The sequence below is a fragment of the Mauremys reevesii genome, linkage group 1 (assembly GCF_016161935.1).
Source record: "Mauremys reevesii isolate NIE-2019 linkage group 1, ASM1616193v1, whole genome shotgun sequence".
NCBI lineage: Eukaryota > Metazoa > Chordata > Testudines > Geoemydidae > Mauremys > Mauremys reevesii.
In genome coordinates, this window is record NC_052623.1 from 322,272,519 (window position 1) to 322,300,368 (window position 27,850).

Here is a 27,850-nt window from a genome sequence, read left to right on the forward strand (position 1 = left end):
CTGCCCCAGTCACCCATCTACCCCTGCAGCCCTGATTACCTGGTGGGAGGTGGAGAGCAGTGAGTGGGGGAGGGGAGGGGCAGGGCCTCACGAGAAAGAGGTGGAGCAAGGGGAGATTCTGGTGCTCAAGTGCCTGGTTTTCACACCTTAGAAAGTTGGCCACCCTGTGCTAGAGCCACCACATTTATTCATTGACAAATAAAATTTGCAGAATCCTGCAGAATTTTAAAATAGCGTGTGCAATTGTTTATTTATTTATTTGGGTGCAGAATTCCCTCTGGAGTAGGGTCACCAGATAGCAACTGTGAAAAAACGGGATGGGGGTGGGGGTAATAGGCACCTATATAAGAAAAAATCCCAAAAAACGGGACTGTCCCTATAAAAACAGGACCTTTGTTCACCCTACTCTGGAGCAAGCAACAGGTTGATCTGGAACATCCCTGTCGATGCAAAACCATCCCACCTTTCACAGCGACCTTAAATACGCCCCACAATTACCAGCAAAAAGAAACAACCCAAAGCCAACACGTGGCTTCACACCCCCCTTCCCACGCTGCCCTTTAACCTGCCCCAGTACACCCGCTATGGGAGCCCCTCCCCTCTGCCATCCCCACCCCGTGAGCCCCGCCCTCTTCTGTGAGCCCCTCCCGCCCCAGTACACCCGCTATGGGAGCCCCTCCCGCCCTGCCATCCCCTCCCCGTGAGCCCCGCCCCCTTCTGTGAGCCCCTCCCGCCCCAGTACACCCGCTATGGGAGCCCCTCCCCTCTGCCATCCCCACCCCGTGAGCCCCGCCCTCTTCTGTGAGCCCCTCCCGCCCCAGTACACCCGCCATGGGAGCCCCTCCCGCCCTGCCATCCCCTCCCCGTGAGCCCCTGCCCCTTCTGTGAGCCCTGCCCCAGTACACCCCTCCCCTCTGCCATCCTCCCCGTGAGCCTCTGCCATCCCCTCCCTTCTGTGAGCCCCGCCCCAGCTCTGCCATGCCCCGCCCTTCTGTGAGCCCCCTCCCTCTGCCATCCCCTCCCCGTGAGCCCCGCCCCCTTCTGTGAGCCCCGCCCCAGTACACCCGCTATGGGAGCCCCTCCCGCCCTGCCATCCCCTCCCCGTGAGCCCCGCCCCTTCTGTGAGCCCCGCCCCAGTACACCCGCTATGGGAGCCCCTCCCTCTGCCATCCTCCCCGTGAGCCCCGCCCCTTCTGTGAGCCCCGCCCCAGTACACCCGCTATGGGAGCCCCTCCCCTCTGCCATCCCCTCCCCGTGAGCCCCGCCCCCTTCTGTGAGCCCCGCCCCACTACACCCGCTATGGGAGCCCCTCCCCTCTGCCATCCCCTCCCCGTGATCCCCGCCCCCGTCTGTGAGCTCCTCCCCCCTCACAGCAGCCCCAGGCCCCGCCCAGTTACCCCGCCCGCGAGCTGAGTCCCCGCTCCCTCCTTCCTCCGCCCCTGGCTGCCGGGCCCCGTCGCTCTCCCGTGACGTGCCAATGGCGCCGCCGCCGCCGCCGCCGCGCTCTGCGGCCGGAGAGCGGGACGCGGGGCCGGTGGCTGCTCTCGGGCTGGAGCGGCCGGTGGGCCCGCGGGAGCGAGCGGCCCTGAGAGGCGCCTGGGCTGCTCCGCGCGGGGTAGGGGCTGGGGATCTGCCCCTGGGCACTGGGACGGGCTGCCCCAGGCCTGGCGGGGGAGGCTGGGGGCTGCCCCGGGACTAGCCCCACTACTGGGGGGGCTGGGAGCTGCCGGCTGCCTCGGGTCACCCAGTCACGGGGTGAGTGTGGCCTTGCTCGCCCGGGGCAGGTTACAGTCACTACATGGTTTGAAGGGGGCTGGGCTGGTGCACAGCGTGTGGTGGGAGCAGTGGGGACAGGGTGGACTAGGCAGGGACAGGGATGTTTTTACCTGTGTGTGTGCGCCCCTGGGGACAGGGTGGACTAGGCACTGCCCCGACTTTTAGCAGCTCTTGACTACGTTCCCTGGCTACGCTAGCACTCAAACCGTTACTATCACCAGAATAATTTTGACCTCATGCCGTTTTTACGCTGTATTGTTTGAACTTGTTAGGCCTGAATGAAAATATAGCAGGCAAAACAGTTATGCCAACCTGATTGAAATCAGGCTACCAGAGGTTTCTGGGTAATCCCAGAGTGGAAAAGTACTGAAAAGCAGCATTGTTTTACAGAGTCCTGGAAAACGTGAGATAAGCCAGGGATTGCATTGCTGGCATGCCATTAGCTGTGCTAAGGACAGTGTTTGAAGAACTGATAAGGAACTCTAGCATCCCACGGTTCAGATTCTAACTTTTTGGTTGAGTTATAGGTTTGTTTAAAACTCCCCTGTATTTTTAACTTTTGGGTGTTGTTAAGATATAATTAATAATCTAAAGTTGTAGACATAAAGTCTAGGCATGTGTGTATATTAAAAGTGTCTAGTTTTAAGTTGTTAAACAAAGGGGGGTGGGTTTTGCTCAAGTGAGTGATGTGTGACGTAATAAAACTGTCTATATAGGCTAATACTAAGCTGTAAAGTGCCTGCTGGTTCTCACTGGAGACGAGCGGCCCTTTGTTGATGCGTGCACTTATCAATAAAGGGCTTTTGATCGGACCTTGCTGGTGTTGCCTGTCTCTCTGTGAACAGACAACGAATTTCGCTGTCGGGGTTAGAGTCCCTGACAAACTCATAGTATAAATATAGCTGAAAGTTATTTTTGTTAATCAAGTTGTTAGTGGGAAATATCCTGAAAAAAGTTAGTATTGACAAGACACTTGGATGTGTTAGTGCTTGACAGCGAAACACTCCTCTCCCTTGGTAACCTGTGTTCATTCAGGTACCACGGCAGGCTTTTTCTCTATGGTGTAACGTGTCCTCTTAAAAAAAGTGTGAGATCAAAATTAGGGTGTGTGTGTATATGTATGTGTATATATATATAGAGAGAGAGAGAGAGAATGAAACAGAGGTTATGATGTAGCAGTTTGGTTTGGCTTCATCTGTAACGCTGCACATATTGGGCTAACTGTATTTTAAATTTAAGTACATCAACACATACTTACAGAGGTTCTACGTGTGTAATTAGTTACTAATGTGTTTTTTTTCTTTGTATTTTCCAGGTCTTGAAATGGAATCAAAGATCAAACATACAGTTGTTTTTGCAATTAATTGACTTTACCACCCACTTGTGTTGAAATGGAGAGTATTACACAGCTGTTTAGTGACTTGTGTGAAGCACACATGACAGGTTTGTCATGGAAGGTCCACCTGGGCAGACAAAAGATCAGCAAGAAAAGGGCTAAGCAAAATCTAAAAAGGGTTGCATATAATGCCCTGTTCATGAATCTTTTTCAGGAGGAGGCACGTAAAGTGCAGTCAAACATTTCCAGACTTCCAGTGAAAAACAAAATTTTAATGCTGTCTTTCAACTTGAGAGTTGGTGGAATGGGCGCTCAAGCAGATAGGCTGGAGAAACTCGTGGAGGAACTGGAAACATCTGATTGCTTACCATTTACAGAAATTAATTCTATTCTGGATCTTCTAGTACAGCTTGTAGGAACTGGTCCTCCTCAACTTCTTCCACAAAAAAAGGACTATTTTCTGAACAACAAGTATGTTGGGAGAAATGTTAAATATCAGGGTTATGATTATTATGATGTGAGTGTATTTGAAGCTGATATACAGACTTTAATTACAAATGAAGAGTATCAGTTTAATGACACAATTCAAAAGACAGTTCAGATAATGGAAGCTGCACCTGGTACAGGTCTTCCTGCCATCGGATTATTTTCACAGAACTACCCTGTTGGTGACAAGTTTGAGAAGGAAACACGTGTCTCACTCTTTGGTGCTCTTGTCCATAGCCGTACGTATGACATGGACATCAGGTTGGATCTGCCACCAGTACCTGACAGTGCGGATTTGTCTGGACTTGCGATTAAAGTATTATGTCTTTATTTACACTGTACTTTATTATTTTACTTCAGAGTATATACATACTTCCAATATGCCTTTTTGAAACTTTTTTTTTAAATAAACAGCCATTTCTTGTAGTAGTATCAACATTACAAAGATGTGGATTAAAACATTTGCATACATCTTTCCCTGCTCATAATATTTAATTTACATGTGAGCATCCCTCTGTACATATCTGTTCTAGTGTCCAGTTTATGATCATTTTGCTGTCAAAGTCTACTTGTATATCAAATAAGTAATTTATGCTTTTTTTAATTGGAGCTCTTCTTGAGATGGATTGATGCAGTCTTTCCCCGTCCCCAGCATAGTTTCTCTTTTTTGCTATTGTTTTTCTTTGTCCTGTATTGTTATATAGCACTGATAGGCACTGCAGAAGAAGCTAGATTAACAGATTTGTTCTTTTTTTTTTTCTCTCTGTGGATGAATATCTTTTGCTTTTTCTGTTTTTAATCTTTCTTTTTTCCTCTTGTTTTATTGTTGCCCCTGTAATTTTCCCATTTAACAGAGAAGGCTACGTGCTACTTAGGGTGAAGTTGGTCCAGTAGCAGTTTCTTTTGCCTAGGCAGTGTATGCTTTTGCCACTGAGCTAAGTTTGCTGGGAGCAGAGGTATGGGCTAGCACAGTGGAGGGAGCTGCGGGAAGCGGCGTGGGCCGCAGGGGCGTGCTGGCTGCTGCTTTCCGCAGCTCCCATTGGTCGAGAACAGCGAACTGCAGGCACTGGGAGCTGCGGGCAGCCATGCAAATGTAAACAAACTGCCTCGTGGCCCACCAGTGGATTACCCTGAAGGGACCACAGGTTGCCCACCACTGGGCTAGCAGGTTGCTGCCTGAATCTGCAGCCCTATACACAGGAATTTCAGATTCAGTTTTCATTAGGGTTTATGACGGGAACATGGAAGGAAAGCTGGTATGCATAAAGGAGCTGCATGCCACTTTACCTGTAGCTGTGGGTGCACATTGTAGTTGAAGGGGTGAGTCAGATCCTGGGTCAAGGAAGCAACTCCTTTTTCTTTACATGCCTGTACCCCTTCTCTCAGCTTGGAAAACACTGTGTTAAATGTTCTTAGGAGCAACTTGCATCCAATCAATTTGACCTATTACACAGACTTGAGGTATTACACTGCACACCAAGCTCCCAACAAAGTCGGTGGGAGTTCCATGACTGGGATGTTTAGAGGCCTTGATCCTGCAAACATGTGCCTGGTTTTATGCACATGAGTAGTCCCAGTGAAAACAATGGAACTGGTCATGGACACTTTAATCACATGCGTAAGAATTTGTGGGATCAGGGCCTAAGTCACTTATTTTGTGAAAAAGAAAAACTAAACAGAGTTATTGTTCTGGAGCATTATTTGACATCTAGTTTCTGAACTGACGTTATATACAGAGTAAAATATTTCCACTTCTGGTACTAACAAATTGTTAATATCTTAGTTTGATTATTCCATTGGCTACCCAAAAAAAAAAAAAAAGGCTGGTCAGAAATTGAAGTGGATTTTATTGTTTTTGTTACAAATAACAAAGTTTCAGTTTGTATAAATAATAAAGTCCAAGTGCTCAAAATGAGCATCTTTGATTAATTGTTAAATTGAGGCCAACAATTAAATGGGATTAGCATAATTTTCTTCAATAAATGCTGCATATATGTGTAAAGTTTAAACTCTCATGGTTATTTACAGGTTCCTCAAAGTATAGATCAATCAGAAGATGAGGGATTCCAATCCGCATCCAATCTGACTCCTGATTCTCAATCGGAACCCAGCATGACTCCAGACATAGACCTCTGGGATGCCGTACTTACTTATGGACCCAGCAAACGAAGATGCTGGGAAAGAATTGGGTGGTATGTGTCTGATGTTAAGATGCAAAATAATTGCATGCTTTATGTATGGTTTGTATGTATTTTAGTTGGAAGTGACCTTACATAGAACAAGCAAACAAAGGAATATACCATCTGATTTGGAACATGGAGTTAAATATCTTGAGACTCAGCCTGTGTGTGAGACAGAGACTAGCACATAGTGGGTGCTACCATAATAGAAATCAATAACACTTTAGGTAGAGGGAGTATTTCTCATTTTATGATCAGCTATTCTTGTTCTAAGGGGGGGAGGGGATTTGCATATGTTAATACAAGTACTTGGAGCTTATAGGATCCCTTTTCCTCTTCAAAGCAATTAACAAACATCAACCACAAGTTAAATAAATATTGTCCTCATTTTGGTGATGGGGGAAACTGACAACAGTTCATCTTAATTAATTAGCCTCTTAGAGTTGGTTGGGCAACTCCCACCTTTTCATGTTCTCTGTATGTATATATATCTCCTCACTATATGTTCCATTCTATGCGTCCGATGAAGTGGGCTGTAGCCCACGAAAGCTTATGCTCAAATAAATTTGTTAGTCTCTAAGGTGCCACAAGTACTCCTGTTCTTTTTATAATTAAGTTTTTACTGGAAGCTGTGTGTAATATATGAACAGTATTTTGTATGTTTTGGTTCTGTGTTTAGATTTCAGGTTCTTTTATGCCTTTCTGTTTGTTCTGTAAATTCTCTAGAACACATATGGTGTGTAAAAATTATCAAAATTAAGAATGAGTTGGTAGTGGGGAGATTTTTAGGTTGTAGTTCAGAATTGGCTCTTGGCAGTTGCCTTGCGCTTTTAACACTTGTGCTGCAGAACTTCACTTACTATTTTAACAAACGTTATTGTAACTTTAGCAGTTAATTTGTATAGGTAATTTTGTGTAAGCAGTGGTAGTCTCCTTCCCTTCCTCTTTGGGAACCCAACCTGGTCTTTTCACTCTTCCTGTCAGGAGCTGTGCAGACAGGATCTTGAGGTCAAATACATCTATCACTTTCTTCAAGAATGCTATTTCCTGCATGCTTTTGACAGTTGTCCACACAGCCTCCTTATGCAAATGTTGCATTGCAGATAATCCACTGGGGTAAAATATTTTAATGACTGTGTAAAGTTCTGAAATGTCTTTATTTTAAAGGAAAACAGTTGATTTATTCTTGGCTTCTATTGTTTTTATATTTTTTTCTGACACAGCCCACCTGGTAAAAAAGAGGAACCATATCTTACTGAAGCTGGAAGAGAGGCTTTTGACAAATTTTATAGGCTTCGAGAAGGGGAATTAGAACTATTTAGTAATACCATTCTCCAGCTTCCACAGCTTGTGCTAATGAAAGAATTTGAACTGGTTAAAGATGTTTTGAATGTCCTTATTGGTGTGGTATCGGCTACATTTTCACTTAATCAGGTATGAAAAACTTTCTAAGAATGATCATGTTCAGTCACATCAGATTTCATGATTTTTGGTAGAGATTTTTGCAAGAGAAATAATTTTTTTTTTTGCATTTGAAGTTTTGTGACTCCTATTAGTATAACTTAAAATAATCAGAGACCTCTTTTTTACTGCAGTTTAAATGTCCAAAAAAATCTTCAGAGATCTGCACAAGAAAATGTGTGAGGAAGTAAATTAATGGATTCCATGAATGCATTAAAGTGATGAAAATAATGTACAGAGAACTGTTTGGTTAAAAGATTAAGTAACAAGAATTTTTATATACACTTTAAAATAATTATAATTTAATTTTCCTTCTAAAATTGTGCTACCTTTTTATATCTGTTTATCTTTTTGTCTTAGGTATTTAACTCCAGTCACCATAATATTTAAACTGTAAATCTGTGTGCCTTTGTTTTATGGGGGGGGTTGTTTTCAGGCAGTTGGGGGTGAGGTTGTGTAATTACATTGCACTGAATATATAGTTCTGAAATAACTAAGTGGTACTCTCTCCCTTTCTGCACTATTCCAGGCTGCTCAGACATTTGTGATAAAGCAGGGGATATATGTATCTGGAACATCACCTGAGAGCATGAACAATCTCCTGTCAGAAGTTGCTGAATATGGAACATATTACACACGATTGAGTCGCTTCTCTCTTCAGCCAGTCTTAGACTCCTTGTACAACAAAGGACTTGTATTTCAGGTAATATACTTGAATGGTGCTAGACTGCTCAATAGTGTGTTTATTCTTCCTGTAGAGGCATGATCTTGACATGCTGTTTTATTGGGAAGTAAAGGGTGACTGTTTCTCAGGTTCTGCAGTATTGCTAAATATTTGTATAGTAAATATATTAAAAATATAGCTCTTTTTTGTAAGTGTAAATGCACTTCACAATGTCAAAAAAAAAAAATGAGTGAAACAGTCCACTTTAATACCTTTTATTAGATTGTCAGTTTGAAGTGGCTTACTGCTTCCTTGTAGATATTAGTTGTCCAAATGTGACTTGGATTAAGCAATGTGCTGAATTTTCTGTGCATGGTGAAGTGTAATTAATTTTGTTGCTGTCAAATAAGTATTATTTTTTAACCAGAAGGTCAAAGGAAATCATCTTTGTTTGTAATACCCTATTACAACTATGAAAATAAAAATGACCTAATTTTGATACATTCTCTTTTTAAATACTCAGTGTAATTTACTTGTACATATGCACGAAAAGGAAAAAATTCTGTTATCTTTCAAATAAACAGCTTTTCTTGTCTTGCCATTGAAACTGGACTTTTTTTTTTTAATATAACATACCCAAATTAGAATGCAGGAAATGTGTTTTCATGTTAATGTACTGTAATCAGTGTGAATGTAAACTGAGCACTAACAGTTTTAACAGCAGGGTTGTTGTCAATGTTTTTTCTTCTATTAGGCATTCACAAGTGGACTGAGGAAGTACCTTCAGTATTATCGAGCATGTGTTTTGTCAACACCTCCCACTTTAAGCCTTCTAACAATCAGTTTTCTCTTCAGAAAATTAGGACGACAGTTAAGGTAATATTATAATATTAAAGCATTGTAGGACTGAAAAAATGAAATCCAGTCCCTTCTTTATGAACACTAAAAATACACTACTAGAGAAGCCTTCTTATTCAATCTTTGGTGTTCACTTCGTAATATTTTCACAGAAAAAATTCTTTAAATTCCAGCGGCTGGTGATAGTAATAATACTACCTAGCTCTTATAGAGTCTTTTTCATCAGTAGATCTCAAAGCACTTTACAGATAAGCTCCTGTTATATATCCCCACTTTTTACAGATGGGGGAAATTGTGGCACAAGCAGGTGAAGTGAGTAAGCATATACAAGGACTGATAAACTAGATAATGTTAGTATAAATAGACCTAGAGTCCTGGCCAAATTCCAACTAGAGTCAGTCTGCTTATCTAAATATTTTCTATAGCTTGAATTGGATAAATGTTCTCCATCTCCCCTCCCTACACCTGGTATAGTTTGATGCTGCAGAATGATAGCCTCATGCCACCCAAGTGTGGCACATTTCATTGATCACTGTAAATGCCCTGGGATACTTCTGTCTGAAAGATGCTACATAAATGTAATTTTTTTGTTTAGGTATTTAGCTGAGCTCTGTGGCATAGGAACGACTGTATTGGGGATCAGCAGAGGTGCTGGTGCTTCATTTCCTACGGTGATTATTGATCTTTTTTTGGAAACCTATTGTTTCAGTGTTAATATCAATATATCAGCTTCAAATACAATTGAGCAGGTTTTTTTAAATGCTCAGTGTTGACCTCTGCTCCCAATGAAGTCAATGGGAGTTTTAGCAAAGAACACTATAAGATCCGTGCTGAATGCTTTTGAAAATTCCACGTAAGTGTTGCATTAAATGAGAGAGAGAGAATTCATATACTGATTATAAATTGTTAAATTAATGTTGGATGCCCGTCACTGTTCTGTAAGTGGGTATACAATAAAAGCACTTTTATAATATAACATATACAATTTTAAATATTTTTCTATTGTATTAACAAAATAATCCAAGCATTAAAAGCAATGCTCAACAGAAGACAGCCTGCTACAATCCTTCGTATTTAGTTTTGCCCCTCTGAAAAGCTTCAGTGAATAGATAAAACCTGAAGGTGAACGTACAGGCTCAGTGAGACCAAAGAGGAAATGTGAACTTCAGCGTCTGTGGCTTTCCAATGAGAATGCCCTAGTGATTTCAATGGATGAGGTAAAGCTCAAAAAACATGGACCCTCAGATATTCAGGACCCAAATTAAAGCCTTTTGTTAGAGTTCAAAATCAACCCCTTGAATTGTCCCTGGATACTGGTTGGAGGGTAGTTCAGTCTATCGAGCACTGGTGTAACATGCTCTATGCTTGAAACTCTGCTATGTACGTGGGCTGTTTACACTATCGAAGTTTCTATGGTAAAGTTGTACATAGAGTATTGCCGAAATTCAGTATATCGAGGTGGTAAATGCAGGGACAGTGGTGGTAAGGTGTACATCTAGTAGGTAAGATAACAATCTCGTGTTCAAGTAAAGATGAGAAAAGTACTCCATGGCTACAGTTGTTATCTGGGTATCCAGAAGCAATCCAGGATCCAGAAAGAATCCTGAAGATTCCAATAAAGCTTTGTCAGTTGAAGGGGCATATGTCATCTCTACCATTTCCTCTGGTTGTTATTGACCCATCCCACCAATATCATTTCAGTTTTATCCAGACTGAGCCATGACCAAATTGTCTCTGTCTAACAAATGGATGTGTATATTATTAATCTTTTTTTAGTAATACACCTGTAGTACAATGGATTTTACTGTTTTGAAATTTAGTTGTTGTTTATCATTTCAGGGAGTAAGATTGCTTTCATACCTATACAAAGAGGCTCTCAATAACTGTAGTAATGAACATTACCCAGTTCTTCTGTCATTGTTAAAAACCAGCTGTGAACCATATACCAGGTGGGTTGCAGACTGTTTGTTTTATAATTGTGCTTTGCAGTGGCTCTGTAATAATAACCTACTGGTTTTCCATTTGGACATTTTTAATGTAATAACCACTCTGAAAAAGTGGATAACTAGACTGGTTTAGTTTATATAGGGCAGACCATTAGCTTGAAGATTTTCAGAGTGGATGTGAATTATTTTTAATGATTTAAGGTGTGGTTCAGCTCTAAAAAGTGACTGCAAGAATGGCATTGTGTGGTTCCATATTTGCTTCCTAGTGACTTTGTATCAAAACTTTTTTTTTTTAAACAAATAAAAGGATATTTTTTTCCTAACTGCCAACCCAGCAAATTCACTCAGGGGTCTGAGACTCAACCAGGGTTCAGTTTCCTTCCTTCTCGTACATCACCACCACCAGTAATAAAGATCCTGCAGCTGATATTTAATTACACACACAACCAGGAGAGATCCCACCTCACTTTCATGGCTCTTCAGTGTTAATAGGAGTTCAAAAGTAGTAAAAACATCTTTTATATCACTAACATAAGCATAGCTGTTGAGTAAGAAGATGTTATCTTTAATAGAGTCCCTTGGATGTAATCAATATCCACACAACTTTGGAAATTGCTTATCCACTTCTATAGAGATGCTAAGGAGTATATAAAATATTAGACATTTTTAGGAACTACAATAGTAATTTAAAAAATAATAATAATGTGGTAAGTATAATAAAATTAAACAGGACAAAACAAACCCATCAAGATATTCTGAACTGAAGACTCCTCCCACTGCCACCCTTTCCGTATGTTCAGTTTCCCAGTCAAAGTTTGGCCCTCAGACCTTCTCAGCTGTAAACCCGTTGAAATACTTAATTATGGCTTCAGTTCTGCAACTTATACATTGGCAGACTGATGGATCTTCATTGTGTTTATTGCAGGATTTGGACAGTAAAGTTATAATACATGCATAAAAATTTGCAGGATTAAGGCCTAAATGTGTTTGTAACAAGTGACTATGAGAACATCAATTGTTTAAGCAATAATGGTTGCCATAGAGGTCATTTCCTGCCAGCTAATGGCTGTCTTGAGGATGTTAACCCAGTCATTAATTCATTAACTTCCAGGAAATGTACAACCTGGAAGTTGTTGTTGCTGTTATAAATCATAAAAATATAAGGATATTAATACACAAAAGGCCTTATTTTTAATTAGGTTAAAGTTGAACTGTGGTTGCTATGGATACATTTTTCTGTTTACAGTACCAGTCTGTTCCTAGGCATTAGACCTCTACAGTAACCAGTAGAAAAGGAGGACTGTGCTGATGCTGCTATGGGACCCTGAGTCTCAGTATCTGTAACTTACAATAATTTTGTTTCCTCTGTACATACTGGGAGGGTAACTTTTGTATATCACTGGGGTCAAGAGAGTGTTATCATAAATATATGAAAAAAAAGGAATATTTTATCCCAAAATAATAGTTCACGTTTCTCCAGATATATCAAAAGCTGCTCAAGCTCAAAAGAAAAATTGTCTGAATTTGTGTCCTAGAGTTCTATAGCCTCTCTTCTCCTTCTAAACAAGTTGCATCTAATTAAAATTCTTTCTTCCTACCCCCTTCCCCATAAAATGTATTCTGTCATTATGAGAGTGCAAAGGTTTTTATATATGTCCAGATCAGTAAAAAAGGATTGTTACTCGAATTAGAATGATTTTAAACTAAATGTTTGCAGTTAAGATTCTCTGAAAAAGATGCTTGTTATGCCAAAATGAGGTTTTATATTTTTTGGGAGTTAACTAATGATGTGATTATGCTTAACTTTTATATTTATCCTCCACATGACTTAAAGATTTACCTTTTTGTCATCACTTTTTGACAAATCTGTTGCTGATTTAATATTTGCGGTATGTGCTTGCACACACACATATGCATACATACAGATTGAGATATATATGTCAAAGAAAATCATCTGTTGTGTGTATTGGTTCAAAATAAATAATTTTAAAAAGGAAAGAGGGACTTAACTCTGTTGTATAATAATCTTCATTTTTTAGGTTTATCTATGATTGGGTGTACAGTGGTGTATTCAGGGATGTTTATGGTGAATTCATGATTCAAGTGAATGAGGATTATCTTAGCTTCAGAGGTACAGTACATATATGTAGAACTTTTAGTTTTTTCAGTTTGCATTCTTGTTATCCTTATTAAGTACAATATACTTTGATCTTTCTTGTCTTTGATCTATAGATAAACATTACTGGACTCATGGATATATTTTGATTTCAAAAGAAGTAGAAGACTGTGTCCCTGTGTTTCTGAAGCATATTGCCAATGATGTGTACATTTGTGGGAAAACCATAAACTTACTGAAATTGTGTTGTCCCAGGGCAAGTACTTGCTTGGTTCTTTCACATTGCGCTACAAAAACAAATTCTTAGCATATGTTGACTAGCTCTGTGGCAAATAAATTTATGCTTTTATTGATAAGTGGCCCTGCCAAGGATGGATGTTGAAGAATGTTATTTAGCTGTTTACATTCAAGTATTCATGACCTCCGTATTCTAGTGTAACCCAGATGTTGATATCAAATTGACAAACTATGAATGTGCAGAAGCAAGTTTAAAATACCTTTTATACAACTTTAGGTTTCATATTTTCCTTTGTGTAAACCCTGAATGTTTTAGGCCCCCAAGCTAATGTTCTCCGACACCCAGACAATACTGACCAAACGAGAGGGCCTCCTCTCCCTGAAGAGCTCAGTTTAGCCAATCTGGAGATCATACCTTCTCCCCCCATTATTTTGGCTTTTTTTGCTGCACCCTTATTCAGACACACTGTAATAGTTCCACTGTATACATTTTTTGCAAAACAGATCTGTTTGTCGTAGGAAGAATGCTTGAAATAATAAATTTAAAGTTCACTTTAATTTACACTTTGATCTTTTCATCTGATTTCTAAGATCTTGTCTTTTATGTACCTTGCAGGTCTCAGTCACAGGATATAGAAACATGATCCTGTTATATCAGTTCAATTTTAATATCTGGATGTTCTTGTTGTACCTAAAGGCAAGCAGTGGCCATTATTGGACACGTAATGCCATAAGCTATTCAAGAATGTAATATGATTAAAAATAGATATTTAAACATCTGCAGAATGGCTCAGAACAAGACTCCTCATAGGAAGTATCTCAAACAGTTAATATATGCATATGCAATCAGAAAGCCTGATTAGTCATTTAAAATTCACAGACTTTTTTTCCCCACTATTTAACTGTATAATATTTCTTATTTGTAGCATTACATATGCTGGTCAGATATCCCTGTTCCTCGGATTTCTGTTATTTTTTCCCTTGAGGAGCTGAAAGAGATTGAGAGAGACTGTGCAGTATATGTGGGTCGAATGGAAAGAATTGCCCGTTACAGTTCTATTAGCAAGGAAGAAAAGGTAAATGAGTATTAAAGAAGAATGAATTTTATATCATTAGCATATTTAAAGAAAGCTCAGATTTCTAATTTTATTGTATAAGTAAAAGTACTGACATTCACGACTATAGTCTTCCTGTGGTGGTCTGCTTGCTTAGTGTTGCTATCTCGCGGGGGAGGGGAGAACCTAACATAATTACTTCCTTCTTTTTGTTTAACTGGCATGCCATTATTGTTGACATTTTCATGATTTTTGGAAATAGTTTTGGAGGATGTTTCACCAGGAGTTTATTGCATCTGCTTTAATCTATTAGGGAAAGGTAATCAAGACCCAACTATTACACTATCAGAGTCTAACTTGTTTATTAACTAATCAGATTGTTCCATTTGTCAAGTTTTTAATAATTTGTATGGATAATTGTTTTAGTAGAACTTCATTACTATGAACAGATCATTGTGTTAATAAATTTTAGTATAACCTTAGATTTTACATTCAGTGATTTGCCTAATTAAGTGTCCCATTTATTAAGTGGCTATAAATCCTGGAAGCCAGCTACCTTAGGACATTATTGCTATGTGTACTTGGAATGAAATTGTACACTTTAAATTGCAACGCTATCTCTTCATGTTGGAAAAGCATAATAAACCTATATATATTTATCTCCTAGGATTTGCGCATGGAGATTGCGAAACAGGAGTTGATTGTTCATGCTCGAGAAACAGCTAGTAAAGTACTAAAAGCCATTAATGGTAAGTTTCAGTGAGGTTTTCATCTAGTGATTTTTTTGTTTGTTTTTTCAGTATGTTGTTGTAAAGTAACTATTTTCAATTTAAATACAGATCAGCAAATATCAGAAAGAATGACTTTGGATGCAAGGAAACGGGAACAGTTTCAGAAATTAAAAGAACAGTTTGCAAAAGATCAAGAGGTATTTCTGTGGTTTGATAGCATTGAGAATTACATTATTTGCTAAAGGAAAATCAAAGAGAAATTGCAATTTTACAGTGAAACATCAATTATTATGAAATCTAATCTTAGGAACGACCAATTATACAAACGATTTTTCCTGAAGGGAGGGAAAAATAACGTAATAGTGATATCTATGAAGAAAAAGGCAACAACTCTTCACATTCTGATGTTTTCAGTGCATTGGAAATCACCTTGCAGTGGTTTGAAGGAGAAGACAGTAATGCAGTGGACCATACTTCAGTCTATGCACCGTACCAACTGTAATTTTGAAATGTTCAATTTTATGACCTCCTCAATCCCCAATTAGTTTATAAAATAAGGGGTCTGCTGCACATTCTGAAATCACCTAATGATATACAATTTAAAAAGCTCTTTAAAATGTGTTCATCTATCTGACTGGGTTGGTGTTGAGAGTGATTTTTTAAAGAGTTCTGAATGTTTATGTAGCGTCGACTTACGATGAAACAGGAAGAGATTGATGATGATTTCAGCTATGCCCGAGAGCTCAGGGAGAGAGAGAAAAGACTGAAAGCCTTAGAAGAGGAACTGGAAAAAAAGGCAAGGTAATGTATTAAACAATATTTGTGGTTAGTCTTCCTAAGGTTTCAGATCACATTTTCCCGTAAGGTCTGGCTTTAAAAAACAAAAAATTGCTCTTCATTTTGGAATCCTAACAATGCTCTAGAGAACAGACAGTCTACACCTATGACATCCAGATTGTTTTTTGTCATAATCATAGCTTTAGAAAAACTTAAACAACAAAATTTGTGCTCAAAAGCTGCCCTCACAGCAAAAGAATCGGCTGTATCAGAGCAGATTAAAAACCGGTATATGGGAATTAACATAGACTTTTTTTTTTTTGTTTTACTGCTAATGTTAAATGTGGGTTATGATACTTTCCTCTGAGTCTACATGGACCCCCATCTTACTTCAGTGGGGCTCTGCTTGGGCCTAAGGTCCACCCAAGTGGGTCTGATTGCATGGTCAGAGCCACAGTTTATACATTGGTGAATGCTATTTGGTTTTTTTTGGATCCAGCGGGGATCCTGGGCCGCCCAAGTTTTAGTCAGGGGTATATAGTACAAGTCATGGACAGGTCATGGGCTGTGAATTTTTGTTTACTGCCTGTGACCTGTCCATGACTTTTACTAAAAATACCTGTGACTAAAACGTAGCCTTAATTATAATTGATGTAAGTTCCGCATAGTAATTATAGCTATTACAAGCTTTGATATTGCTCATCAATATATACAGCTAATTGTAATTTGTCTTTGTTTTCTATCATACATTTAAGCACATTTGTTATGAAAAATTAGTGTCCTAATAACATGGTTCTACAAAAACTTACTGACAAAAAATACCATCCTCTTTTCATTACATTTTCTCAACTGGATTCTGTACTGTGGATGAAACCTCTGTTTTTTAATTTTAAAAATATATAGTCTGAGAGATCTATCATTTTCTTGCATTTCTACACCAGCATATGGTCTCAATATACAGAGTGCAAGATGAAAAATACGCAGGTGGAGTGTCTGTAATATAGTATCTTTACTATCCTTCAGGCAAGAATTAATTGACCATTATAGCAAACTTTCTGATGATGCAGCCCGTAGGGAGCAAAGAGCTTTATGGAAAATCCAGCGGCACAAACTGGAAACAGCCCGTCTCAACTTTCTATTAGAAGATCAAAAACACATTGAGGTATCTTCTACATTTTTATAAAAAATATCATTTGTAGCATTTTAACATTTCATACATTAAAAGCTCTTTGGTTTTGCTATTTTGATTTTTTAGGAGATGCTTGAAAAACTTCCTGATGGGAAGTATAGGAGGAAATTAGACATTATTCCGCATAAGCAGTGCCAAATAGTCTCAATTATGGATGCTGTTGTAGAAGAATCAAGCTCTCAGGTTGGTTTATTTTCTGACAGAAGCACTGCATGACAATTCCAAGTTTCCTAATGTGAATTTTGTAAATCTGTGATCACTAAACAGAAGAGTCACCATGGCAGAAATGTGAATGAATATTACAGTATTATGGTGCTGGGAATAAAAGGGGGGACTGGAAATAAAATCTTGATCTGGAAAAATAGTTTAAAATACATACCAACTGTATGTAAACGGCTGAAGAATGCATTAATTATTTATATTTTAGGTATCTACTGTGGAACCTGTGCATTCTGACAATAATGTTGTCAGTGGTGATTCTGAATCTGGACGGAAGAGTGATACTTCTGCTGATAAACCATTGGCTTTGCCCCAGTCAGTAAATACTCACATTAATCAACATTCTGAGCCTGCTGCAGCAGGAACTGAATCCCAGCTACTAAGTACAGAACAAACATGGGATCCATCACAGAGTGCTAATTCTCTTCCTGAATCCAGTCTAAATATTGAGGATTTCCTACCAGAATCACAGGAAGAACAACCTGCTGCCATTGACTCTTTACTAGATGAAGGATCTTTACTAGATGAAGCATTTCAAAATATTAGCTCAAAACTTCCTGAAACTACTCAAATAAGTGAAAGTCAGCCTCTTTTGATAGGAGCATTGCAAGGAGAAGGCAATACACAGTTACATCAGCAAAGTGAATATGATTTTAATACAATTCTCAGGCCAGCTGCTGTTTCACAAGGACATGGCAGAGTTGGAGAAAATGTGTTTATGGAGAGTAGGAGACTTCAGTGGAATATTCATGGACATGTATCCAATGCCAACATCAATGTAGGGGAATATGTGCTTCATGCAGAGACTTCCCAGTCACATTCAAATCCATATGGACATTCTTCAGATTCGCACATAAAGATTGGGGAATATACGTCTGAAGTTGAATCTAGTCGGCCTCGCTGGAATATTCATGGGCATGTTTCTACAGCTCATATTAATATTGGGGAATATATGTCAGAGGTAGAGCCCTCAAGGCCCAGATGGAATATTCATGGACATGCCTCGGAAGCTAATATTAAGATTGGCGAATACGTGTCAAACATAGAGCCTACAAGGCCTCGGTGGAACATCCATGGTCATGCATCTGATGCCAATATCAAGATTGGGGATAATGTGTCTGAGGTTGTACCGTCTAGACCTCGGTGGAGCATCCATGGCCATGCATCTGATGCCAATATCAAGATTGGGGAAAATGTGTCTGAGGTTGTGACATCTAGACCTCGGTGGAATATCCATGGACATGCTTCACAATCACACATTAAAATGGGAGAGCTAGTTTCAGATAGTGAGCTTTCAAAACCTCGTTGGAGCCCTTTTGGCCATGCATCTCAGTCAAACATTAAAATAGGGGAGTGGTCTCCATCCACAGAAAGTGATCCGATACCTCATAATAAAACCATCTCTGGTCACTCATCAGACTCTACAGTTCAGACATTTCTGTACAATGGAGAATTTTCTCCCACTGATGAAAGTAAAAGAGACGATAAATCATCAGAAGGCAAGGAAGAGGTCTTACCCCAATCACAGTCCTCAGACAGTGTTCCAGTCCTTTCAGATTCTAATATTGAAGGTGAAAAGCAAGAAAACATCACAGAAGAGAGAGAGAAACATAAAGGTTAGAATAAGACAATCAAACTGTATTCAGTTGGTAATTTTGATAAGGTCCTAAAAAAACTACTGACCATCAAGTGTGTGTTTTCTATGTGGATACTTATGAGTTAATTCTTTGAGTATATGGCTAAACACTATTAGAATTTTTAGGTGAGAATTTGCATCTGGTCTGGTCTCCTGCATGAAAAGGGTGAAATATATGTTAAAATTTTCCACTGGTTTTAAACTTTGCAGAGCAGTTATAATTCTAATGTGTTTTTAAATAGCTACCTTGCGCTCAAATTGAAGAATGTTCTGACAGTACTTTAAATATATTAATGCTAATAGTGTCACTGTGTAATATATACAAGCATGTGAACCTAAAGTTCCCTGTTTTTCAAGTGCATTGTAATGGTGGTTTTGTTACAGATTTTTGCATTCTTTTGGAATTATGATCAGGTCTGAGATATGATCCAGTGACTATAGGCAGTAAGCTGTATTTTATATGTTCATGGGTTTGGGGTTTTTTTCTGATACTGTTTCAATTTGTGTTATTACAGTAATTGCAAAAGATGTCTGCAAAGATCTCCCTCTAGAGCTTCCTCAGAGTTCACAGGTAAGGAACACATCATTTGTGCATGGGATTTATGAGATGATTGGCTCTGAGAGAAGGTGTTAGTTATTGTCTGCATTCTCTTAGACAGAGGAACCTGAAAAATCGATTGCACTGACTGTTACACCTCAAGAAACTTTACTTTCTGAGGCTTGTGCTTCTGAGACTAAAGAGAAGGAAGATGATACGTGGAAGAAAGAACAAGCTTATCTGAAAGCCTTATCAGACCAGTATTGCCTTGAAAAATACCAAGACAGCTATGATTTAATGTGTGAGTAGAACTCTTGAAATGGTAGTTCAGCAAGAAGATGTAATGGTCTTGAGTGAGAAATCAGGTGTTTAGCATAAGGAAAAGTTCTTAGATGATTTGTATTGTCAAAATTATTAAGTACAGTAGCAAAACTATTTTTCTTTGCATAAAAATCTGAAGTCTACTGTAGCATGTTTAGATTTTTCTAATCTGGAATGACTTTCAGGAGATTAATTGAAATAGCTTAAGTATAACAGCTTACAATTTTTATATGTATTCTTCAATTTAGCGGAATTGCCAGTTTCCCATCTCTTGCATCATGTGATACCCAGGTCATACACTTTCCCAGTGGATCCTTTGGTACAGTCAGCAACAGATGAAACAGCTGTACAACTAAGTGAGCTTTTATCTCTGCCAGTGCTGATGAAACACTCTATTACTGCTCCACTAGTGTCTCAGTAAGTATTAATTAGGAATAACAAATCCACTTTTATTAACTCAGTTTTTTTTTTTTCCCTCTGGTCATTTTCCCTTGAGACAGAGCTGCACGAAAATCTACTTATTACTTTTTAGAGTGCTGTTCCACATACGTGTACACATGCATGCCATGTGCCTGAGTCTGGAAGTTCTTCAAAGCAGTGTCCATTGACTCTCATGTGCACATTAGCTTCCCTCATGTTCCCGACCAAGGGTATAAGAGGCGGCGCGGGTTGATGCTGCTCCAGTTCCTTCTTAATGCTGCATGGCTTTGGCTGGAATTGTGTCCTTCAGTGTATAACCTGTAAACTAAATTTGTTGTGAATAGTTTTTATATCTAGTTTAGTAAGTATAGAGTATAGGATAATTTCCTCCCACCCCTGCCTTTGGGGAAAGTCCTCCCTGGTCTCGGGACTATCCCCAGCGTTCCAGGATTCAAGAATTGAATCTCCTGCCCTCTCTTCTTCTCTGTCAGTGACTAGCATCAAAGGTGCCTGTATTGCCTGGGTGAAGTACACACCTCTCCAAAGATACAGACATGACACTTTTGCTTAACCAGTCTGGATCCCACCAGAGGAAAGCTTCATAAAGAGAGGTTACTGCTAATATTTTTTCTATAGTCCATGTAGTGTCACTAAAGCCCTTTATATATAACCAATCTTCAGATATGCTGGCAATTCCAATCAAACTATAGTTCTCTGTAGTGGTAGGTTTTAGTTCTGGTTAATCCTGGATACTATCTGTATATAAGTTTTCTCCCATTTTCTTTTGTGCATGTGAATGTCATGCAAGCTTGTACATCATGCTAAGTATTGAAATGTTAATTTGATAGTAATCAAATTAATTATCCATGACTGCATTTTAATAGTAAGGAAAGAATTGTTCTTAAGAGTGATTATCAGTTCATGTTTTTATTAGTGTTTCCCTTGTGAACAAAGCAATAGTCGATTACTACTTTGTGGAACTGAACATAGAGAAGCATTTTGAAGCCCTACGACATTTTTTGTTAATGGAAGATGGAGAGTTTGCTCAGTCGCTTAGTGACCTACTATTTGAGAAGGTATTTGTTCTGGCTTGTTTTATAACTCTGGTATTTGGTCATTTGCAATAGGTGTGATGTCTGTGAACCTCTAATATCTCATAAAGTGATATTAAGGACTGTTCCCAGTGTTGACATATATTGGGGTTTTTTTTTAAGCTACCTGAGTAAGGGTTGTAGAGAGTTGTGGGTTAAAATCCTATCTGCTGTTTTACCCCTTATCCATTTTGTACCCGTTTGTGCCACAGCAGCAAATTCTGTAGCAAAGAGGCCCTGCTGAGGCCTTAATGACCGTGAGCCGAAATGCACCCTCTCTTAGGGATACATGAGGCCCAAGAAACTCTGTAAGAGCAATATATTTTGCTGATATTCTCCGTGAGGAATGGGGTGATGGGATTTGGTGGACTGCAAAGGAGGCGAGGGGGTCTGACCTCTAAACTCAGCAGAAATTGGAGAATTTCTGGGAAGAGAACCTCCAGTCCTGTGAAAGGCTAGACTGTTTGCGCTATTGCTCTGGCCCCTGCTGGGAGGACACTGTTGCCACTGGTTGAGTCCCACCACTCCCCTCCATCACCCTGCAGGGTCCCGTGCTGTGAAAAGTTGGTCTACATTCCAACTTCAAAAATCCTACAGTGCACTGTTGAAGGAGAATTAGGGAGGGGAATGTTGGAATCTTCTGCAGAGGTGGCACTTGTATGCCTCATTTCTGTGTCCCTGGGTGAGGTCCACCTGAGTAAGGTCACAGGAAGGATGGTCTGGGCTTTTGTCTGGCTATCAGGGCATGCATGGGTACAGGATAGTTAACACCAACTCTCTAGAAGCTGAGAGCATTTTGGTCACAGTCGAGAAAAGCACTTTAGCACATGCTTAACTTTGAGCATATGTGAGAAGTCCTGCTAAAGTCAGTGGGATTGCTTGTGCTTAAATGTTTTGGATCTGAGTCTTATGCTCAGTACTGTCATTTTAATAGTTGCAGGGGGATCAAGATAACATAAATGAAATGTTTAGAACAACATTATTATTTTTTTGTTCTTTATTCATTTTGAGACCTGACACCTGCAATTCTGAATTTGCTATGTACTTCTAGTTATATTTTCCATAACAGCAGTTAAGACTTTATATTTATATTTTGAAAAGTAAATTAGCAAGTTCTCATTTGGATTTTCAACAAATATATTAATTTCATTAGTAAACATATGTCAGAAAACACATTAAAGTTGCTTTAAAGTTCTAAAGGTGAAAACTGAGAGGTTTATTTCACAGTATTAATTTTGATTGTCACATTAATTTGTTGATCAACATCAGAACAACCTAATTATCATGGTACTGAGCCAAAAGACTAAGGGTAAAAATTTCAGAAGTAGTCAAGTCCCATTTTCAAAAATGAATAAAACACTTGTGCCTAAGCTACTTTTGAAAATGGGACTTAGGCTCCTAGATCACTTAAGTGCTTTTGAAAAATTTACCTTAAAGCAAGAACATGACTTGTCTGTCTCTAAAAATTATGTGTGTAATGAATTTAGATTTCTTTTTTTTTTCAAGCTTGGTTCAGGGCAAACTCCAGGTGAACTTCTGAATCCACTGGTTCTCAATTCTATCTTAAATAAAGCATTACAATATAGCCTTCACGGAGACACCCAGCTTGCGTCCAATCTTTCTTTTGCACTCAAGTACCTTCCAGAAATGTTCAAACCCAATGCTCCTGATGCTCTGAACTGCTTGGAGCTCCGGTACAAGGTAAGAAAGCATGTAGAAAAGATTATTTGAAAGTTATACTTTTGCTCTTATACCATGATCATTTGAGCATCCATGCTTCCATGTTTCTTTGATGTATAGTAATTGATGATTTACTGCCTCCCAGAGGAAAAGAGTCAAGAAATTAGGCTAATCTAAATGAATTCATGGGGTTCACTCATCCTGGTCATTCTCTGATGCCATTTATACATTCATTCAATTATGTTTCAACAGCCTGTAGTACCTGTGACTGAAAGGGCTGTGAAATATTCTGAAATGATCAAATATGACATGGACGGGCATGTTAATGACACTTGATTTTTTTATATATATTATATATGCTTTTAGGTTGATTGGCCTCTGAACATTGTCATTACTGAGAGCTGCATGAATAAATACAACAAGATCTTCTCCTTTTTGCTGCAGTTGAAGCACATGGTGTGGACTCTCAGGGATATTTGGTTCCACTTAAAACGTACTGGTAAGATAAATTAGAAAAGGTACTACATAAAAACGTGTTTAGCTCCATGTGCCAAACAATAGATTGTAAACATACCATTTAAAACGGGTACTTTGGTCCTTAAAGTCAAAATGTATTCAAGGAAACTTGTTTGGAATTTGAGACAAATTTCTGCTGATAGTTTTGTCCAACCATGATTTTTATGGGAACAGTCTCTACGGCAGAGGGGGGCAAACTACGGCCCACAGGCCATATCTGGCTTGCAGGACCCTTCCCTCTGGCCTCCAAGCTCCTGCCAGGGAGTGGGGTCAGGACAGGCTTGTGGAGGAGCCAGCCCAACTCCCCAGCAGCACGGTGAGCAGGGCGGAGGCTAGTCTCTGGCCCCTCCCTCACAGTCACAGTTCCTCCAACGCCTGGGCAGTGTCAACAATAATATCTTTCTGTTTTTATTTTCAGCATTAGTGAGTCCTGCATCAAATTCTGTTCAGTTTCGACAGCTCCAGCTATATAAACATGAAATGCAGCACTTTGTTAAAGTTATACAGGGTTACATTGCTAACCAAATATTGCATGTAACATGGTGTGAATTTGGAAACAAACTGTCTTCTGTAGGAAACCTGGAAGAAATTCACAGAACACATGCAGAATACCTCAACAAAGCAATTTTCAGGTAAGCAAAGCAGAGAAACACTTCAAGGAAAAACAATGAAGTCAACTGAGCTGTTTCAGTTTACACCAACAGAGGATTTGTAAATATGGTATAGCACACATACACAGTCTGTGTCTGTGTGTATGTGTACATGTGCATACACACACACACACACACACACTCTCTCTCTCTCTCTGATTTCAACAAACATACAAAGTAGTAATTATAGCCCCCAAAAATTGTAAAATCTTTGCATAGGTACAACAGAAGCACCCAGAATATTAGTGCTGTGATGAAAGGGAAGTTCATGATTTGTAGTTAATACCTACTTCTTAGGGAAATGAGTGTTGTCTGTCTGAATAAGTAGTATGTACTTATCCAAATTCAAAAATTGCACCAGGGCTGTCTCTATAAATTGTTTATAGTTTTAATACCTATGCAGAGTAGTTAATTTCAGGCTGCAGGACCATACCCTGGCAGAGCAGTTGTCATATGATGTACCACCACCAGGGTTCATGAGTAGTGGAAATAGTACTACTTGCTTTAAGAATAAGAGGCTGTTAACACTTTGAGCCTCATACACTACAGTTGTTACTAACACCAAACTGTAGAGGCCCTGAGATGATGTGATAGAGAGCAAAGAGAAGAGGAATAGGATAAGAAGAATGGGGTTGAGAGGTAAGTAGATATGGGAGTGGTGGGGTAAGAAAGGAAGGAATATAGAGAAAAAGAAGAGGTCAGAAATGACAAGGGAGGAAGAGAAGAGGGCAAACAGGAGGAGTCAAGAGTGTGTCCTGCTAGAAGTGGCATCTCTTGTTAGTTACAGACAAGAACAGGTGCATCTAGAATAACCAGTTCAGGCATTGGGAAGTGGCAGAAATGATGACGGATGCCAAATTACCTGGGCAAAGTTAAGAAGAACTAGAGCATGACACTTAAAATTTAATCCGACCAACGTAAAAATAAAGGACTGAGCTCTTCATATGTAAATGTCAGCGACCTTGAAAAGGAGGTAAACTATACTGGACTCAAGAGTTACATAAATTCACTCCTGTAGGGTCCCATATTTTGTTTTGTTTTGAAATGATTAAAGAGGGAACCCCAAGAATTCTCTCTGCCTTCTAACCGCTCAAATAAACAATGGCTCTTTAAAAAACTAAAGTCTGTTTTGTTTTTTTTCCCTAGAGGACTATTGACTGAAAAGGCCACCCCTGTGATGAACATTATTCACAGCATCTTCAGTCTCATTTTGAAGTTCCGCAGCCAGTTAATCTCTCAGTCATGGAACATTGATGCTGGCAAGCAAATGGCTGTTCATCCCAACTTCGGTTTGATGCAACAATCTTATAATACTTTCAAATATTACTCTCACTTCTTATTCAAAGGTAGGAACTCAGATATGTTATTGGGCTAATTTATATTGCTTCAATCAACTGACACCTGAAAAACCCATCAGTTCTTGCAGTTGTCTTGCAGTTGTACAACCTAAAAGCAGGAGAAAGTGTATATTGAACTCATTTTCCTTAGTGCTTTACTTCTGGGAAAGCTAATCTCTCCACATCCACTAATGTAAAGCATCAGAAGTCTGAATTTCTTGGCATGTGTCCCAAAGCTGACAATAAGTGTCACATGTGGTGGTTTACGGGGAGTAAATCCATGGTAAATAATTGCTTCTTAGCCCGATATATGCTTAAATTTACCATTTATCTGCAATGTAGTCCTTGAAACCGTATGACAGACAAAAATATCTAAAAAGGCAACACAAAAAAAGTCCTTTGAACTGTATTTTACATCTCCTGACCGGACACATACTACATCTTACTGTGAGATTGAATTTCCTGGCTCCTGCAAGGGGTTAAGCGACTAAGGCCCACAGTCTGCTCACTTACTGCAAGAAGTAGTAAAATTTAGTTCTGCAGACAAGAACTTTGCCGCTGTGCAGATTTCTTGCCACGTAGTTCATGTTCTTTTTCACAATAGAATTCCTCGTGGCTGTCACCTCAGCTTGCAGGGTCGGCAAGTTAGAGAGACCCTACCTAATCTTCTACATTTCCCAAATAATACTGCTCTTACAGACCCTTCCTGTATTTCTACCAAAAATAAATTCACCTTTTCATGTGAATACAAGCAGCTTCTCACTTTCCTTTGTTAGCAGCCCCAATATCCAAAGAAAGTGCGACTTTTTCCTTTAAATATCAGTCATTAGATACTGTTTCCATCAGATTGTATCCTTCAGGAAATGAGATGCCCTTTTTATTCATTAAGAGTGTCAAAAAGTGGTGTCACAGGACAAAAAACAACAAAAGCAGATATTTCAGGATGAGTTAGAATGGCTGCTTCCAAAGCCTATGGGAAGTCAAAACGCTTCTGGGAGCCATCTAAGCCATTTCTATGAGATCTGTGGTTGCTTCCATCTAAGCCATTCCTATGAGATCAGTAGAGCCTCCTGTAAGGAAATATGCAGAGTGACCTGGTCCTTTGCACTCCCCCGTATTAATCACCACAAAACAGATGTGTACTTACACACGTCTCTGTAATCTACGAGATTCTGTCCCTCACAAAGAGTGTGATCCAAAGCCTACTGAAGCTGGTGGACAGTCTCCTGTTGATTTGAGTGGGCTTTGAATCAGGCTCTAATCCTGTATATTGTACACCTTTCCTTCTTCCTTGCATGCTGTTACTGCTTGCAAATCCCCCTTGGTGTATGAGATGTTCATGAAGCCAGGGCAATTTTTCTTTCTTTGATTTAAGCCCATACATTGGAAAGATCCCTTCTTTGTTATTAATGATGGTTAGCATTAGTAAGTTTATTATTCAATTTATAGTTAAGATTTGCAATCATCCCAGGTGTTTGTCTTATGGTCCCTTCTGTAACAGTGGTCTTGGCATAAGAAAACTAGCAGAGCTGCTTTCTTTTAAAGAGGTCAGGCGTCTCATTAGTGCCTGCCCACTGGTTAATATGATGTTATGGCAGTGGTTCGCAAACTTTTGTACTAGTGACCCCTTTCACACAGCAAGCCTCTGAGTGTGACCCCCCCCTATAAATTAAAAACATTTTTTTGTATATTTAACACCATTATAAATGCTGGAGGCAAAGCAGGGTTTGGGGTGGAGGCTGACAGTTCGCAACCCCCCATGTAATAACCTCACGACCTCCTGAGGGGTCCTGACCCCCAGTTTGAGAACCCCTGTGTTATGGGAACCTAAAATTGTCCTTTTTAAACATAGTTTGGATAAAGTGTACTTGTAATTAGAAGAATAAAATTCCATTTATATGCACACTGTCTAGGATTGACATTTCTGTTCCTTGCCTTGCATCTGATTTGTTGTACAGACAGTTAATGAGAGCACTTTGTAATTCCAGAAATAGAGGCAGGAGCTCTTTTTATACAGTTTTAATGATTTGTTTCTATCTACGTCAGACATCTGCAATAAGCTTTTTCCATGATAGTATTGGTACAGTTAATCAACAGATTGACTTGTTAGAGATTTAAATTAAGATTTGTGTATTTCCTTTTCCTACAGTGGTAACCAAACTTGTAAATAGGGGATACCAACCTCACCTGGAGGACTTCCTGCTGCGAATCAACTTTAATAACTACTACAAAGATAACTGAGCTCTAGTATACTGTAAGGAATACTGGTAGCATGGTAAAGAAAATACAGCTACAGCTTTATGCTTATTCTTAATGGAAATTGATGCTAATAACAGAGGCTTATCTTAAGAAGTAATCCATTGTTCAAAACAACTTTGAAGAGTGAAACCATAGCACTTAGAAAATGATGCCATTTAGAATCTGTACAAATCACCACTTCATCAGCACATTGAGAATTGATCCTGTCATTACAGATACAACAAAGAATGGGGCTTAGTGTTAACATGGGAAAGGGCATGCGTGTAAATTGGTTAATGTATAGTATACATTTTTCCTTTCAGTGTTGTGAATTCATGTTCAATGTAAATACATGTTTGCGAAATAAATAAACAAAAAGATACCTTTTAAAG

General features: G+C 39.3%; 1 protein-coding gene across 4 annotated transcripts; it reads left to right on the plus strand.

Annotated features, from left to right (window-relative positions):
* The first annotated feature begins 1,456 nt into the window (after positions 1-1,456).
* Positions 1,457-27,850, plus strand: TUBGCP6 (tubulin gamma complex associated protein 6). Of its 4 annotated transcripts, none has more exons than XM_039512048.1 (26): positions 1,457-1,615; positions 3,092-3,914; positions 5,627-5,790; positions 7,002-7,212; positions 7,769-7,942; positions 8,658-8,779; positions 9,357-9,432; positions 10,601-10,710; positions 12,747-12,838; positions 12,940-13,079; positions 13,987-14,136; positions 14,783-14,864; positions 14,955-15,043; positions 15,532-15,647; positions 16,647-16,785; positions 16,879-16,995; positions 17,240-18,647; positions 19,183-19,238; positions 19,323-19,506; positions 19,775-19,943; positions 20,881-21,022; positions 22,544-22,738; positions 23,084-23,216; positions 23,652-23,865; positions 25,030-25,229; positions 27,370-27,850. In XM_039512048.1, exons 2-26 carry the CDS (start codon positions 3,168-3,170, stop codon positions 27,459-27,461), a joined length of 5,322 nt encoding a protein of 1,773 aa, XP_039367982.1. In that variant the 5' UTR covers positions 1,457-1,615; positions 3,092-3,167; the 3' UTR covers positions 27,462-27,850. The 4 variants fall into 4 exon arrangements, with proteins under 4 accessions (XP_039367982.1, XP_039367984.1, XP_039367983.1 ...); XM_039512050.1 differs by having other exon boundaries at positions 1,543-1,561; XM_039512049.1 differs by lacking the exon at positions 1,457-1,615 and adding an exon at positions 1,624-1,755.

Excerpts from the sequence above, each read along its gene's own strand:
- TUBGCP6 (XM_039512048.1), top strand. The coding sequence starts at position 3,168 with ATGGAGAGTATTACACAGCTGTTTAGTGACTTGTGTGAAGCACACATG. Across the intron at positions 10,711-12,746 it reads AGCTGTGAACCATATACCAG|GTTTATCTATGATTGGGTGT; the intron begins GTGGGTTGCAGA and ends TTCATTTTTTAG. Across the intron at positions 19,944-20,880 it reads ACTGCTCCACTAGTGTCTCA|TGTTTCCCTTGTGAACAAAG; the intron begins GTAAGTATTAAT and ends TGTTTTTATTAG.